Source organism: Strix aluco, chromosome 20 (assembly GCF_031877795.1).
Source record: "Strix aluco isolate bStrAlu1 chromosome 20, bStrAlu1.hap1, whole genome shotgun sequence".
NCBI lineage: Eukaryota > Metazoa > Chordata > Aves > Strigiformes > Strigidae > Strix > Strix aluco.
In genome coordinates this window covers 13,729,214-13,744,872 of record NC_133950.1, presented here as the reverse complement: position 1 = coordinate 13,744,872, position 15,659 = coordinate 13,729,214, and the positions used below count along the sequence as shown (strand labels likewise).

General features: G+C 54.1%; 1 protein-coding gene across 4 annotated transcripts in view; it reads left to right on the top strand.

Moving 5' to 3' along the window:
- The first annotated feature begins 2,577 nt into the window (after positions 1-2,577).
- KCNT1 (potassium sodium-activated channel subfamily T member 1) overlaps positions 2,578-15,659 on the top strand; it is an 89,879-nt gene continuing 76,797 nt past the window's right edge. For all 4 annotated transcript variants that reach the window (XM_074846328.1, XM_074846327.1, XM_074846329.1 and 1 more), the window contains exon 1: positions 2,578-2,952. In XM_074846328.1, coding sequence (XP_074702429.1) covers positions 2,807-2,952 — 146 coding nt within the window. In that variant the 5' untranslated portion in view covers positions 2,578-2,806. The remainder of the gene's footprint in view (positions 2,953-15,659) is intronic.

The window sequence follows — 15,659 nt, the reverse complement described above, 5'->3', positions numbered from 1 at the left end:
GACAGTCAATGTCAGAGTGTAAATAAACCCCCAACCCTTGGTCATTCTCTGTTTTACAACACACACTATGCCTTGAAATACTTTCTGGAGCTAAATAAGAGCAGGGCAAGAAAAAAATAACCAGTGGGGAAGGAAGGGAAGTATTTTGCTTTCTATTCTGTTAGCTACAGGTTGTAAAGTGGTTTGTTACGGAGGATCATGTTGTATCCGTTCAGCTGGAGAGGAAGCGAAGGTGACAAGTTCTGCAGAGCAGCGGAACCGATCCGTGCTGGAGCTGGGAGCAGCCCCCAGGACAAGGGGTAGGATCCCACCCCGTGCCATCACTGGGGCAGCTTGTCCCTGTGCCCAGTGGCCGGGCCTCTGCCTCGGCACCCCCTCTGCTCTGCAGCGGGGCTGGGGAGGCACCGGTGCCCTTCCAGGCACAGCTCCACGGCCGGTCCATCCCCAGGTGGGGCCAGGCCGACCTTGCTGCTGGAGCTGCAGCATTTGGGTGGGGATGTTCTCTTCTTCTGGCTCTTTCTCTTTCATTTTTCATTTCTTTTTTCCCACTGTCCCCACCCCCCAAAACTGTTTTAAATAATTCCTCCTCCACGCCTGTGTTATCACCTAGCATGTCAATACGCTGCTGTGCCACCCACCCCTCTCCTCGCAGAGCTGCACGTTAACATTTTGCACCCGATAACGTGAGGCAATTAGTGAATGAAGAATAACTTTCCTCCTTAAAACCATGATGGGTCGGGAAGCATCACACGGATGGGTTGCACGGGGAGTATTAATTGTTTTTCTCTCAAATGACTCCTAGTGTAGGAGAGTCCATATGGAGAGAGAGGAGGAGGAAGAGATGCTGCGGCAGAAACGAAGCCCCCGGTCCTAGTGCGGAGCCTAAAGCCCAGCGCATCTGAGTGGGCACTTTCCTCTGGAGCTGGAGGCTGCAGCGCAGCGGGGGCTGCGGCAGCGAGCGGGCGCCGTGTGCCGATGCATCACACCAGGGCTGGGGCTCCCGGGAGCTGCGGTTGGGGGTGTGAGGGTGGGGGGCAGCCTGGGGGGGGGGGGGGCAGGGGGGGGTGGCCTGGAGCTGTCAGAGAGAGAAATCACCGCTCTGGAAGCAGCGAGCGCCTGGCCTGGATGGCGTCACCCTCCCCTGGGCTCTGCCTGAAGCAGCTTTGACGTTTTGGGTGACTGGGGTGGCCGAGGAGCGTTACACAGCGGCTGTCTGGCCCCTGCGTTTCTGTGGGAGCGTTTCCTGGGGGTATCTGCTGACCCGTGGGGCCCCAGCATCCCCCAGCTCCACACCGCCGTGAACTCCCCATGCAACAGCGTGCTCTCTGGAACAGAAATAAAAAAAAGCAGCAAACAAGGAGAGGACCGTGCCAAAACTGGGGCAGAACTGCACCCCGGGGCTCTGCTACCCCGTGGGCTGCACGGCCACCCCTGACACGGGGCCAGCTTGGCCCCTGCCGTGGCCCTGGGCCAGCGTGGGGCGTGGGCTCGCACGAGGAGCCTGCGAGGGGGCCGCTCTGTCCGCAGCGGCTCACAACTGGCCCCCCGATGGGGGACGCAGCTCTGGGGTGCTTTGGGCTTGGCCACGTCATTGTGGAGGGCACCCCTGACATGTGGCACCTGTGGGGCTGAATTTCGAGGGGAGAGAAGGCACCTTGGGCTCCATCCTGTTAACCCTTCCCTGGAGGCAGCTGGCTCGTTTTCAGGCTGCCCCCGCTGTCCCTGGGGCGGGGCCGTGTTATTGCAGCAGGGCCCCCCTGGAAGATCAATGATGCCCAGCCCGGGCGCACAGCACGGCACAGGAATTCCCCAGCAGGCCGGGGCTTGGCTGGCCTGTTTGCTTTCGGCACGACCCTGAGGCGCAGCAGCGCTCAACACAAATATTTGTATGGCTAAGATGAAATAAAATAAAATCCAAAAAAAGGAAAAAAGAAAAAAAAGGGAGGAAAAAAAGGGAAAAAAGGAAGAAGGGAAAAAAAATGGAAAAAGATAAAAAAGGGAAAAAAGATTGAAAGGGAAAAAAGATAAAAAAGGGAAAAAAAACAAAAAAGGGAAAAAATCAGAAAAAAGGGGAAAAACAACAAAAGGGGAAAAAGGGGAAAAGAAAAAAGGAGAAAAAAGAAAAAGGGAAAAAACGGGAAAAAAGCAAAAAAATGGAGAAAAAAGGAAAAAAGGGAAAAAGATCAAAAAGGGAAAAAACGGGGAAAAGGAAAAAGTAAAAAGAAAAAGAGGGGGAAAAAGGGAAAAAAGGAAAAATGAAAAGGAGAAAAAGAAAAAATTAAAAAAGGCGGAAAAAGGGGAAAAAAGAAAAATAAAAAGGACAAAAGGACAAAATTTAAAAGGGGGAAAAAGATGGGAAAGAAGGGGGGGAAAAAAAAGAAAGGGGGAACAAAAAGAAGAGAAGAATCCAGGCGAGCCCCCGGGCGGGGCGGGCGGGGCCGGGCGGCGGCAGGGGCCGGGGCGGCCGGCAGGGGGCGCCGTGGTGCAGCGGCGGGGCCGGGGGGAGCAGCGAGGTGTCGGCTCCCGCCCCCCTTCCCCGCGCCGCGGCCGCCCTCGACGGGCAGCGGGAGGAGGCGCGGACCCCCCCTAAACCCTCCCCCGCTCCCGCCCCCGCCGCTTCCCGGCACCTGGAGCTGCCCGCGCCCCGCCGGGCTCCCCCGCGGCGGCCGCCCCGTCCCCGGGATGCGGAGCGCCCGGCCGGCCCGCGGGCTGCTGCGGGGCGCGCCGTGATGGGCGGCCGGGACCGGCACCGGGAGCGGGACGGCGGCGGCTCTGCTCCGCCTCGGCTCTCCGGGCCGCTTCGCCGATGCCTTTCGCGGGCGAAGAGCGGAGCTTGCAGGGGATCTACAAGCCGGCGGGGCCGGCGGAGGGCAGGGCGGCCGGGGGGGCGGCCGGCTGGACCGAGTGCTACACCAACCGCTCCTTCGTCTACGACGATGGCAACGCCCACAGGTACCGGGGGCTGCCGGCGGGGGTCGGTCTGGGGGGGTGGGGGGGGCCCCGGGGGCTGCCTGTGCCGCCGTCGTGGGGAGCCGCGGGATGGGGGACCGCGGGGAGCCCCTTCCTTTACCCCCCCCACCCCTTCCCCGCCTCGGGGGGGCCGCGCCGCTGCCGGGACCCCGCGGGGGGAACGGAGCTCGGCCCGGCGGGACCCTCGCCCCGCGGTCCCACCGCCCTTCCCACGCGCTGAACCTGAAAGAAAGTTTTCAGGATGCTCCCAGGTCTGGTGGGGGTCCCCTGCCAGCACCCCTCTGTGCAGCGTCGCCTTGGGAGCGGCGTGGTTCGAGGCTGCCTGGGTTCTGGGGGTGCCAGGGGATCCCCGAGTTGTTCCCAGCCACATTCCTCACGGGAAAAGGGGCGACCCTGCCCCTCGGTTGTGCCCAGCATGGGCTTAGGCCACGCTTTGTGTGCGTGGGGTCAGGTGGTGTTTTGGGGGAGCTGGCTTGGCTGAGCCCTGAAGCCACCCCAAAGCCGGAGGACTGAAACGCACACTGGTGAAAAGGCTACGTTTCTACAGGTGCATCAGAGCCTACGCGCCAGCTTTGGGCTGGTTTTATGCCAGAGTTATCATGTCCAGAGGGGCTGTGGTGTAGAAGTGAAGAGCTGCTCAGAGGGGGTCACAGGGACCCAGTGCCACCATCCTCTTGTCCCCAGGCAGCAGCAGCCGCGTCTCACAAGGGGTCGAGTGCTTGTTGCTGAAGTACCCCAGCTTTCCCTGATAACTCCTTTGTATTAACATTGATTATATTTACTGGCGTGGCTCTTCTGACTCTCACACACATCCAGTGTCAGCTTAAATGAGCAAATGAAGTGTGTGTATCAATTAGTTCTTGGCAGATAAGGACCTTGGCTGGGTTTGTGCCCTGGGGGTTTCTGTGTTGACATCTGCTCGCTATGCTTTAGGGAAACCATCTTTTATTCCTAAAAGCCCCTGATGGAAAAAGAAGGAACAGTCTGTTTGGTGAACTCTTTAACTTTCAGTACATTGCCACTGACTGGGTAACTGGTAAAATCTTGAATATTGGTCCCTGGGATTAAGTCCCCCCCGGCTGTCGCCTCTGTCAGAGGCGCAGTGTCCGATGCGGCCAAGGTGTTGCGGCGCCTCGGGAACCAGGGCTGCCAAACTCCTGAGAACGCCGTTTGGTTGCCTTGGGCACGCCGGGGTGGTTGTGGAGCCACAGTGCCTTCACCAAACCCAATTTGCTCGTTTTGCAGCAGTACTTGGTGTGTTTGCAGAAAGGACATCCTTGAGGAGGTTATCGAACGTGTCTGCGTGTGGGGGGAGATCAGAGATCAGGCTGGAGATGGCAGCTTGCAGAGGGTTTGGACTCCAACATTACAGGAAAATGATGAGTTGCTCAGCTCAGACAGCAGTTATTGCTCCTTATTACTTACACTGCAGTACTGCTCGGGGTCATTTATCCTCATCTAACACACAACAACAAAATCCTTGTCCTAAGGTCTTCCCCTCTGCCTCTTTCAGTCTGAATAGAAGAGCTTTGTTTTCTAATTATACAGCTCAATGTGTTCCTAACCCCCTCTGGCTCCGGAGAGGTTGAAACGCTGTTGCTTTCCGTGGCTGCTCTTGCCTGCCTCTGCGTTCAGCCCCTTTGCTGCCCTTCCAGAGACACTGAACAAGCTGGTTGGAGCCCTCAGGACTCGGCAGCTTTGCCTGTAGCTGTTTCTCCAGCTCGGAGCAGCCTGGATCTCTAATGTACTTTTCCAGTGCTGTTCAGCCGAAGAAGCAGAAAATGATTGTTGTAAACAGGCTAGAAAGAAATGTTGAGGAGCAGGCAGACAATAAGCACCATCTTCCCCATTAGCTGATTCCAGGGGTCCGCTGGTTAATCTGCTGTTTGGTTTCCTCTCCTGCAGCTTGGACTGGGGGTGCACATCCCCTTTCGGTGGGTGATCATCCACATTTAACAACCTGCTGTCACTCAGCCTCTGCCTGGTACAACAGTTTCCTCCTCACCTCCCGCGGGTTTTCCCTCTGTTCGGTTGAAGGCAGCACCCTGCCCGTGTCTGACACGGGGTTGGTGTCGGCCGGGTGCGCAGTCCCCGGGGAGAGCAGAGCTCGGGAGTGCTCCACAGGCTCCTCGGCTTGTCCCCGCTCCGTGCTTCCAGGCGTACGCTTGTCGCTGTCGGTGTGGTGGCAGACGAGCAGACCTGTCACCAGAGGTGTGCGAGAGGCTTGTGAGAGCCAGAATATATCTGAGCAGCAGAGATGTGTGACACGTTCAATGTCCCTTCTGCTAAATATTCAAGGGGACTTCAGCTGGGCTGGCCCCATTAAAAGAAATGGAAACCTCAATTATCCCTTTGCTTAGCAAATCTAGAGATGGCTTAAAAGCTATTGAAGAGGAATTCCATCTTCTCAGTTGCCCGAGTATGGAGGCATGTGTGTAAATGTCTGTGTGCTTTCTCCTGACCCTCTTTGTAAGGAGACAATGGTCCTGAAAAGCTGTTCCAGCTGGAAAGCAAGGGGTTAACTGGAAAAGCACTTGAAAGTATGTTTGGAGAGCAAATACACATTTCTGGCACCCAGAGGGTACAAACAGCCTAAATTTTACTTTTCTACCTCGTGGGAAATCTGGGTAAATGTTTGTACAAGGAGCTAGTCTGTCATTTAGGGGAATCCAGGACTTCCTCCGGCCAGCAGCTTGCTTCCTCTGCCTTGCCCATGTAAGGGCACTCGGGGAAGGAGCAGTGATGGATGAGTGGCCATATGGAAGGACTCATGCAAAAACGTCCTGCGCAAGTGAGGGGGCCTGCGGGAGAAGCAGGGATGTGAGAGAGGAGACTTGGTTTTCCCATCCGCTACGTCCCGCTAGCGTGGCTTATTTAAGAAGAAAAAAGTGAAAGAAGGTGGCGGCATGCGCGATGATACCTGGAGAAGCTCTTTAGGAAGATCACATCTTTGCATTAGACGTATGTGGCTTTTCTGATGGCTGTTTTTAATGTCTTGTACAGGAGATCTGTCTGTCTGCTAGACTGCACTGCTCTGCTTAGGTTCAGTGCTGCTGTTTATACTTGGAGTAAGCAGTAGATGTCCTGTGCCAACGGAGTGGGTTCAGGTACCTTGCCATGGATTTGGGAGCAGGATGTGGAGGGAAGGTGGGTCCCAGCTGGAGCTCCAGAGCAAGTCCTTGAGAAGCCAAGGTTGGGGGCTGGAGAGCAGCAACCAGAGCGAGCTGTGAGCACCGCTGGCACGGCAGCTCTGACGTGCTTCCCGAGTGCCAGCTAGAGAGGGCTTGACTTGGCAGGGGCTGTGCCATGGTGGGGTCTGTCCTCAGTCCCCCCCGACTGGGCAGCCAGGACAGGTCGTACTTTCTCGCCTTAGAAATCACAGCAAGATTTGGAGCAGTGGCAACAGGGTAGAAAATACCTATAGGCGCCTTCTGCTGCTCTGGTCAAAGCCTCTGTTTGAGTCAGAAGCCAAGTGTTTGCCTGCTGTCCTCGTTGAACCAGGGGTGACCGGTGAGTTCCCAGGGCTGTGTCTCTAGGAGGGAGCTTGGGAAAAGTGATCTGAATCCATGAAGGGTATGAATGATAAAAAAAAAAAAAAAAAAAGAAAGAAAAAAGCATTGATTAAACTGGATTCTTGCTCAGTGTGAACACTCTCATCCAGACTTGGGTTGACTGTCCCATGGCTTCTCCTGCTACACTTGCTGTATGAAATGGTCCCAGTTTAGCATGAGGATGGTCCCTGCAGCTGAGAGCCTGTTGTTGTCTCTTAAGTCTTCCATTTTCTGGAAATGAATGGGAAGATGCTCCTTCGGCAGAGCTTGCACTGAACCAGACGCTGTAGCTAATTAATAACCAGTTCCTCCAGGCAAGATTACTAGCTTAGACATTTATCATCTTCCAAAAAGTCAGCCTTGTGGATTGCAACAACTGTTGCTCTGGCTGCCTGGGGGGATCCTGGCCTCACTGTTCAAGGAGAAATTGCAATAGGGAGCCATAAAACTACAGGACCAAACACCCTGTATTTTCAGAGTGTTTCTGTAGCAGAGATAAGAAGGAATTTTTCTCTTGTTTTCCTCAGCTGATTAGGAAAGGGAAGCATGTGGCTCTGGCAGGAGTCTGAAATCTGGGGCTCGACGGGGCTGTCAGCAGGTTGTGCTGCAACAACTGCTGCAGGACAGTACCTGCCAGCACACCTGGGTCGGTGGGAAGAAGTTTTGGGACCCCCGCTGCTATTCTGCTTAACGAAGGACCCCCGCCATGCTGAATGTCCTTAGATACTGCCGTTGGGTTCTGGCATGGCTGTGTCACCCTTTGCTGGAAAAAAGCAAAGTAGGTCATTGCCTGTGCTCAAGGCTCTTTCTGCTCTGCAAAAATATTTACAGCATCTATTTGAATCCTCCCTCCCAATTCCCCATCAGTGACCTCCTCCTGACCTCCACGCCTGGTTCCCAAGTGCTGCACGCAATTTGTTTTGGAGCCCCTTAGCGTTTCTCTTGCATCCGTGCCAAACTGTGCTGGAGTGTGGAACATCTCATTCATCCTTCTTATGAATAAAAACAGGCAAAGAGCCATCCGAGGTCTGAGCGCAGGTGCCTCTGGCCTCATGTCCTTTGGCAGTGACCGGTGACAGGGACAGAGGGCAGGAACACAGCAACCCTCCCCGGGTTGCCGCGTCGGGATCCTGAGCTGGAGGTTGTACAGCTTGTACCCAGAGGTTGTGCTTGGAAGATGTGGCTGGATGCCTCCCCTGGGATTTGCCTGGTTCCTCTTAAACCCACTGGTGCTTTCTGCCTCGGCAAGAGGATGTGAATTCTCCGGCGCAGCTGCTCTGTGAGAAAACCTGCTGCTTTGAGCCTGCTGCCCTGTGATTTCCCTGGGTTCCTACAGCTCTTGTGATGTGCCTGCTCCCTGGTCGTCTGCTCTCATTTCACCTGCCTTTCATCATGTCTCTTCCCAGGCTAAAGGCTCCTCCTGATCTATTTAGTCTCTCCTTGAGCAAAATGCTTTATGTCCCTGTCATTATCTCTGTTGCCCTTCTCTGTGCCGTATCATCTCTGAGGAGGGGAACCAGAAGTGCATGTGGCTCCGTGGTGGGTTTAGCTGTACTATAACAGCCTCTCCTAACATTTTGCATCTTGACCACCACTGACAGTCAGCTGTTGTCTTTGTGGTATTATCTACGGTGACTTTGCCTCTTTTCTGAGTGCTAATTTGCAGACCTTCTAGTGCCTGTGCAGGAAGGTGATTTCACACCCCCCCCCCCCCCCCGCTTTTGGATTAGTTGGCATTTATTGATGCTAATTTTTGTCTGACATTTTATCATCGTGTCACTCAGTGCTGCAAGATCCTCCTGCAACAGTTTACAGTCAGGTTTTAGATTTGACCGTACTGGATAATTTCCAGTCATCACCATCACTTCTGAATCCATGGAATAACAGAGCCTTGTGGGACCCCACCAAAGATGTTTGCTTCAGTGATCCCCTTCTGTCTGTCCCTTGTCTTCTAATCCAGGAGACATCCCCCTCTTCGTCCCATCATATCCTGGTCTAGCAAGTGGGTTGACAAGCCTGCCTCTTGGGGTTTATTTCTGTAAGTCTTTGTATCCTTGAACAGTGTGAAAAGACTCTTCCTCCTCCCACGTCTCTATTATTTTCTGCTTTCAATAGAAGGGAGTGTTCTGCAGGGGTCTGGAGCGCGGAGAAGTTTCTTCTCCATGCTTCATCCCGAGCTGCTTATAGCAGTCTGGGGCTGTGCAGAAGGGAGAATTTTCCCAGCAGATCATTAGCAAGAATTAGTACTTTCCTGATCTTGCAGTGTGGTTTTTTTTTTTGTTTTTTTTTTTTTTTTTTTACATGAGCCTGAAAAATACTGGGCACTGGCAAATTTGGTAGAGAGGGTATAACAGCTTGGGGTGAGGGGGAGTGAGCCACCGCCAGGATCGTGTGCTGTGGGATACCAGAGACACTTCTGTGAATAATGCTTCTGGAGAGTAGCGAGCTCTGCCTCAGGAACATCTCCTTGCTCATCCTGATGAGAGCCGGGAACAGATAGCGTTGTCCTGCTTGCACCCGGTCAGCTACCAAGATGAGGGTTTTGGCTGGTTCCCAAGCTGGAGAGGGTGACATTGGTCCCAGGTAAGCTCCATGTGGGAGGGGAAACCCCAGGAAAAAAACAGATTGGGCAAGAGCAAGAGAGCAAAGGACTTTTAAGCCTTGCTTAAGCTAGAAGTGAGCTTTTCTGTCCCCTGGGCTGAGGTAGGAGGGCTGCTGCTGCCTGCAGAAGGGTGAGCTGGCAGGAGCGAGGCTGAGATGGAGCGTTGGGATTTGTGGGGACTAAGGAGAGTCCTTGTGGGAGAATTATAACTGGCCAAGATCCATGTGGCTTTCTGGCCTTCCTCACAATGCCAGCTGCTGGAGCGGGGACCCGTGGGAGAGCCAAGGGGTAAGTCTGGGCGGTGAGCACAGCTGCACTGGGGTAAGCGATACCCAAGGGCTGTGAGTAGAGGAGTGGCTGAGGTGTGGAGACTTGCTGTAGTGGTGGTAAGAATTATATTCCCCTTCTTAAGCAGGTGATGGTAGAGGGTTGGCTACTGGCTCCAGTAACAGAGCCAGAGGCTGTGATAAGTGAACTGCTCTCTTTTTAGTTTAATAATCTGTTTAGGTTTAAGATTTTCTCGCGGTTGGTAGGCATGAATCACGAGCCTGGTGTTATCCCTGTGTGCAGCAGCACCCTGTCATTAAAGGCTGGGTGATTTCCCAGGGGAGCCTGGAGTGCACAGCCTCCAGAATCCGCAGTGGGACTGATGGGGCCTCGCAGAGAGGGGCTGTTTCTCACTTCCAGCAGCGTGAGTCCTGGTTGCTTGATTTCTTGAGCATTGGGAATGATCCGGCTTTTAAATGAACTTGCACGTGCTCCCAGGCCACATTGCAAACCCAACACCATGATAAAGAAAAAAAGGGTCACGTCCTTGCTGGGGCAGGGCCAGGTGCTCCGGGAAACCTGCTCCTCAGCATATAGCTCCTCCAAGGAAGATATAGTTTAATGTTGTAATCCATAAATAGCCCCGGAGATTGCTGGGTCAGGAATTTCCCGGCAGGGTTAGTGGCCTTGGCTCAGCAGGCTGAGTGTGTTTCGGATCTGCCCCTCCTTCCGAGGCTGTTCACGGCTGGGAAGAGCACTGTGGGTGCTCCTGTCCCCAGGGCAAAGGCAGAGCTTGGCCGGGGTGTCGTGCCTGTCCTGTACCTGGGGGCAGATCGCTGGTGTAAGTGGTTTGCTCCCAGTGGGGACTTGAATCTTCAGCTCTAGAGAAGATGAGTGAGTGAGGTCCTGCTGGTCCTCCTGTGGCAGGAGCCCTCCTGGCTGCAGGAGCGAGGTCCTGGGAGACCCTTGGCCAAGGGCATTGGGATGGGGAGCAGAGCGGTGGCTTTAGGAAAGCAGGGCTTGGGATGTTGTGCTGTAAGTGATCATCCAAGCTGATTTGTACTCTTCGCATATTTACACAGTAGACTAAACCAAAATGGACCATATGCTCTACTCTGGCTGTCACTCTGGTTGGGGGTACGAAGCCTGCTCGGTGCTGTCACTACTCTTGCCTTGGAGATGTGGCTCTGGCACCGAGTCAGCACTGGGTTAGGGGGTGTCTGGTCCAGCGGGCCCTGCTCTGCCCTGGGTGCTGCCCTGCTCTGCCCCGGGTGCCGATCGCGGGCTCATTCCCTGCACCCCTCTGTTCAAGCACTCCTTGAATTCCTCTTTCTGGTGTTGTGTTGGTGGCTCTCCCAGTCAGATGCTGTGCTCATGTCCCCGGTGCTTGGCACAGCAGGGACCTGCAGGTGACAGACACAGTGCTCACGAAACCAAAAACCCTGGGAATTCAGCGATGCCTGGAAGCTGCTGGGCTTGGGAGCTGGAGTCCAGGCTAGTTCCCTGCACTAGCCACTGCAAACGCTTTCTTCAGCTTTTTCTTTTGGTACTGCTTAATACTGCCAAGCAAAGCTGAGGGGATAAGTGCCTTTTCCTTCCAGGAGGCTCTTTGAGAGAGGCTGAAGCTTGTTTGCTGCCAGAAGCCGGGGGATGTTTTTTGAATTGGAGCAATGTCTGCAGTGTTCTCTTGCAAAAGGATAGGCGTTTGGGGTTGCTGTGAGTGGCCCTTGGCCATGCCCTGTGCTCCTCATCCTCCTCCCCAGCAGCCCTTCCCTGCCCTCTCCAGCCTTTTTTTTGTCCCACACGGTTGCAGCTGTCTCACAAAACTCTGCAAAAGGATGGGACGTGCAATGCCAGAAGTACAATAGCAAGGGTTAAACTGGAAACTTGGTGCATGTGCGGGAAGGGCTCCCAAGGCTGCAGATGTCCCTCTGTCACCTCCCCACCATGGCACATGCCTGTGCCTCTGGCAGAGGAACAGGGAGCGGGAGCACAGGGGCTGGGGGCGCTGCTCAGGTGCTGGGTGCGGTGCAGAACGAGGTGCGTGTCAGGAGATGAACCCTGGCCGCGTGCCCCCGACTCACTTCACTGGCGTGGCATCTTGAGGAGAGGGAGCCGGTCCCCTCGCTGGCCAGGAACCAACCCACTCCTTTCTCCAGCATTATTTTGGCTTACAATCACCAGGGACATCAGCGTGACTTGTTTATCTTTGCCTCTGTTGGAAACACCCCCAGCGCTGCCCAGGCCCTCCCTGCAGGATGCTCCTGAGGAAGGGGCTGGCTCTGGCTCGCTCCTCCAGGCTCCCTGGCCCTTGGCAGGGCCACTGATGGGTACCTGCACCGGCCATGCCAGCTCTCGGGGCTGGAGGAGCTGAGCTGCCTGCCTGTGCCACTCCCGTGCTCGATGTGCTGCTTGTTGGGACCAAAGAAAAGATTCCTCAGCGGGGCTTTGCCTTCCGTGAGTTTTACCGGGTTGTACAAAGCGTACGTGTGCATCTGGCCAGAAGGGAAGGGGGAGATGTGGGGCTGAATTGCTAATACGGGGTTGTCTAATAAGAAAAACGGCTCTGGACCTGGAAGGTACAATTTCTACTTTTATCTTCTAGAAAATAGCGTTGCCAGCAGGAGGAAGGCTTGTGGAGCTTTGCACTGACTCACGCTTCCTGTTAATTTTCAACGTGAAATACACAAAATGCTAATTTTGTGAGGCCTGTGGTGCTAAATTGCCCCCGCTTGTTGAAAGTGAATCGATGGATGGATTTGTCACAGGGCTCAGCAGTTCTGTGGAAGTTTTGAGCAACAGCAGCCTCTGATGTGGACAGTCCAACTGTCCATGGAGGTGCAAATTTGGATGCAAAAGTTTAATCTGGGAGACTGAGTGCTTCATATATTGTGTGTGTGTATATATATGTGTGTGTGTGTTCTGCAGCTGTTGTACCCACAAAACAGGACTTGGGCCAAAGCTACTCAGAGTATCTGGAAATCATGACTTGGATGTTATTATGGGCTTGTTCACATCCCTTGAAGCACTTTAAATCCAAAAGTATAAAATCCATGACCATCATACAAGTAATAAGAAATGACAAAACAATTAGGTGAAATGGAAGACAGTTGCTTGTGGACACAGAAGTGTTTGTGAAGTAGAGAAAAATGATCTTGTTAAAGGAAATAGACCCCCCCATCTTTCCCTGATTCCGCTTTTCTCTACCAAGCTCAGGGCATTAGTGCCTGGGGCTTTAGTGCTGGTCTCTTTAGATCTTGCTCGTACATTATCAGAGAGTAACTTTGCAAGTGTGTCGGTTCATCATTCCTGTCCCCCCTGTTTTAATCTGTGGGGTTGCCCACAATAAATGCTCCTTTCAGGTGTGGCAGGGGCAGGCTCTGCTCGTGTAGCCAGCAGCATTTGTGCTTCTTGTTGATTATCTTTAAGGTTGGGAGTCATTCTGGTTGCAATGATTTATCACTTGGTCATGTGGCTTGTGCTTAGGAAATGGAAGAGATGTTTTCGATGCATTTTTTTGGGGGAAAGAACCATACCATTTGGCCTGTGCGTGTGCTCCCCTCCTCCACAGCCCCTCTCAGGCCATTCAGCCCACACCTTCTGGACACATCATCTGGGTTCCAGGATGCTGATCTCTGTGAATGGCATCAATGAGTTATGTATGACCTCTGGGGAGGGAGAGGGGATGGTGGGATAAAAATCTGGGACTCTTCCTCTGACAAGCTGAGACATAACCGACAGTGATGTTAGGTGGTGCTCACAGAGAGATAAGGAACACGCGCTGCTGAGGCGGTGGCAGAGAAAGGGGCTCTGTGCCCAAGATGAGCACCCCAACTCCTCCACGGGGATGTCCCTGCAGAGAAATTCTGCCCTGAAAGCTGCTGAGGTTGGTGTCCGGGGAAGGCACGTCTGTCGTGGGATCTAGCCTGCACATGTGTTTGCCCACGTATGGACAGACCTGCCGCTTTCCTTCCCTGTGTGGCCTTTGCCCTCTCCTCTGGCTGGGCTCTGTTGCGCTGCCATGCCAGCTCGCTGCCCCTCCTCGCCAGGAGAGCGGTGCCAGCGCCTGCAGCAGTCGCGTGTCACCGGCGTGGGAGGGGTTGCTGTCTTCCAGCCCGGCTCTGGAGACCGAGCATGCGTCTCCCCACGCACTCAGGCCATTAGGAGACCCCACAGGGGTGTCACTCAGAAGCAAAAAACAAAAAGAGAGGGGGGGAACAACTGTAACCCGGTAACCATAAGAGCTGTGGGAGGAGAAGCAAATAGAAGATGATTGTATATATTTTAATAAATATAGAAGAAGAAAGGGCAGAATTTCCTGTATGGCTTTGTTCATTGGAGAGGCTTGGAGAGCCTGGCGGCAGCTGAGCTTGCCTTCGCTGCTGGCCCAGGGCTGCAGGGCCAGACTCTGCAGCAACGCTGACGAAATGCTGTGCAGGGAGGAGAGGACGTGGCAGGGTCCTTGCTGTCCTGGGGCAGCCTGACTCCAAGAGCCCTCGCGACCCATCCCTTGAGTGCAATCTAGACACTGTTACCCTACAATGGGTCTGGGCCCACCAGCGCCTGTTTGCTGCCCAAAAGGCTGGGTTTAGCCTTGCCACGGTGAGAGCCAGGCTGGCTTTGCCACCCCGACACCAGGCTGTGCTGCAGCCCCACATCTCTGCCAACAGCAAGGGAAAGGTCAGACCCTGCATTTGACTCTTGCTCCACCATTGCTCTTGGCCAGGGCTTGTCCTTCCCATCCTGGTAGAGGTGACAGGAGGCACAGCAGCGGCTGGCTGTGGTGTTGCAGTATGTGCTGGGTACTGAAGCTTGAGGAAAAGTGACTTTGCCTGGGGAGGGGATGTTGAGATTGGACACAAGGTACTTGCCTTCCTAGCTACACATCCAGAATCTCCAGACATCCTCCTGGGGAAAGGATGGACTCGGGACAGACAGCTGCCAGCAGGACCTCGTGCCTCTGGCTCCTTGGAGTAGTGAAAGAGGAGGGATTTAGACTGTAGGTTATGCAAGAATTTGCCCCAAAGGTAGGTTCAGCTGTTTCTTCTGTTTGTGCACCCCAGCCCCTAGAAGGAGGAGAGGAGGGGCATTCTGGGAGGGTCCTCAATAATTTTTGGTGCCGATAGAGCACGGGGTGTCACCAAGAGCTCCTGATGGTGCCTGGCAGGTCTGGGCAGTTACATCATGCAGGTACCAGAATGTAGGATTATGGGATCTGTTGATGACCCCGGGTGGTTTGGGATTGGTTCATGGTGGGAAGCGGGAGGATGCTCTGTGGTACGCAGCGTACAAGGAAGCAGAAGAGGAACTTGGGTTGCGTCCTTCCTCTTTGACATATATAGTCAAAAATAATAATTAAAAATCCTAAAACACATTGCAACAAGCCCCCAGCCCATGGAGTTTCCTCTGAGGCAAAGCTGCCTCGTGGGTGCTGGGAACCCGAACAGCCTCTGACGAGCTCCACGGGGCAGGCGCGTTGCAGAGCCCCCGCGGCCAGGCGCAGCCCCAGCTGGCACAGGCAGATGTGTGGGCTGTCACCAGTCCTCTGCCTGCATTCCCAGTCTCAGGGGATGGTGCCGTCAGCAGCGTAGCTTTCCTGCGTGCCCGGGGTGGAAATACAGCAAGGGGAGAACGCAACTGCGACCAGCCCACACATGAGAAAGATTGAAGAAACCCAAGGTTGGTGCAGCCCCGAGGCTCCTGCTAGAGTGTGCTCCGAGGGGCAGCTGTGTTTGCTAAACTGGGACGGTGATTGTGTCTAGCTGCAGTTTAATGGTAGGAGAGATCAGCGGGGAGATCTGCTTTGGATCGCACTCGGCTTGATCTCAGTTCCCGTGTTCCCAAGAGGCTGAGCAGTAGGGTGTCCCCCTCCCGGCGTGCCGATCGCTGCCGGGGAGCTGGCCAAGCTGGGGGAGAGACGGTGTCGTAGCGAGAAAGTGGAATAGTGTTGAGGTTTCCATATGCTGATTACAGCATGCATTTTTAGTGATACATGGTTCTGGAGGAAGGAAGGAAAGGGGAGATAAAAATAAAGCTGCAGTCCTGTATTTAGCTATAAACCACTTTGGGATTTTTTTTTTTTTTTTTTCCAGTAGTATTTGAAGACTATGCAATAAACAAGCTTGTTCATGATTTTTTTATTTTATATCACTACTGCTTTGAAGAAGTAGCCGGGTTGCTGTGGCATTTCTATAGCTCAAAATCCCGATGTTTGGGCGGAGGGGAGGGTTGCAAATTCTCTGTGCTGATGTCAGGAGATCTGTGTGCAG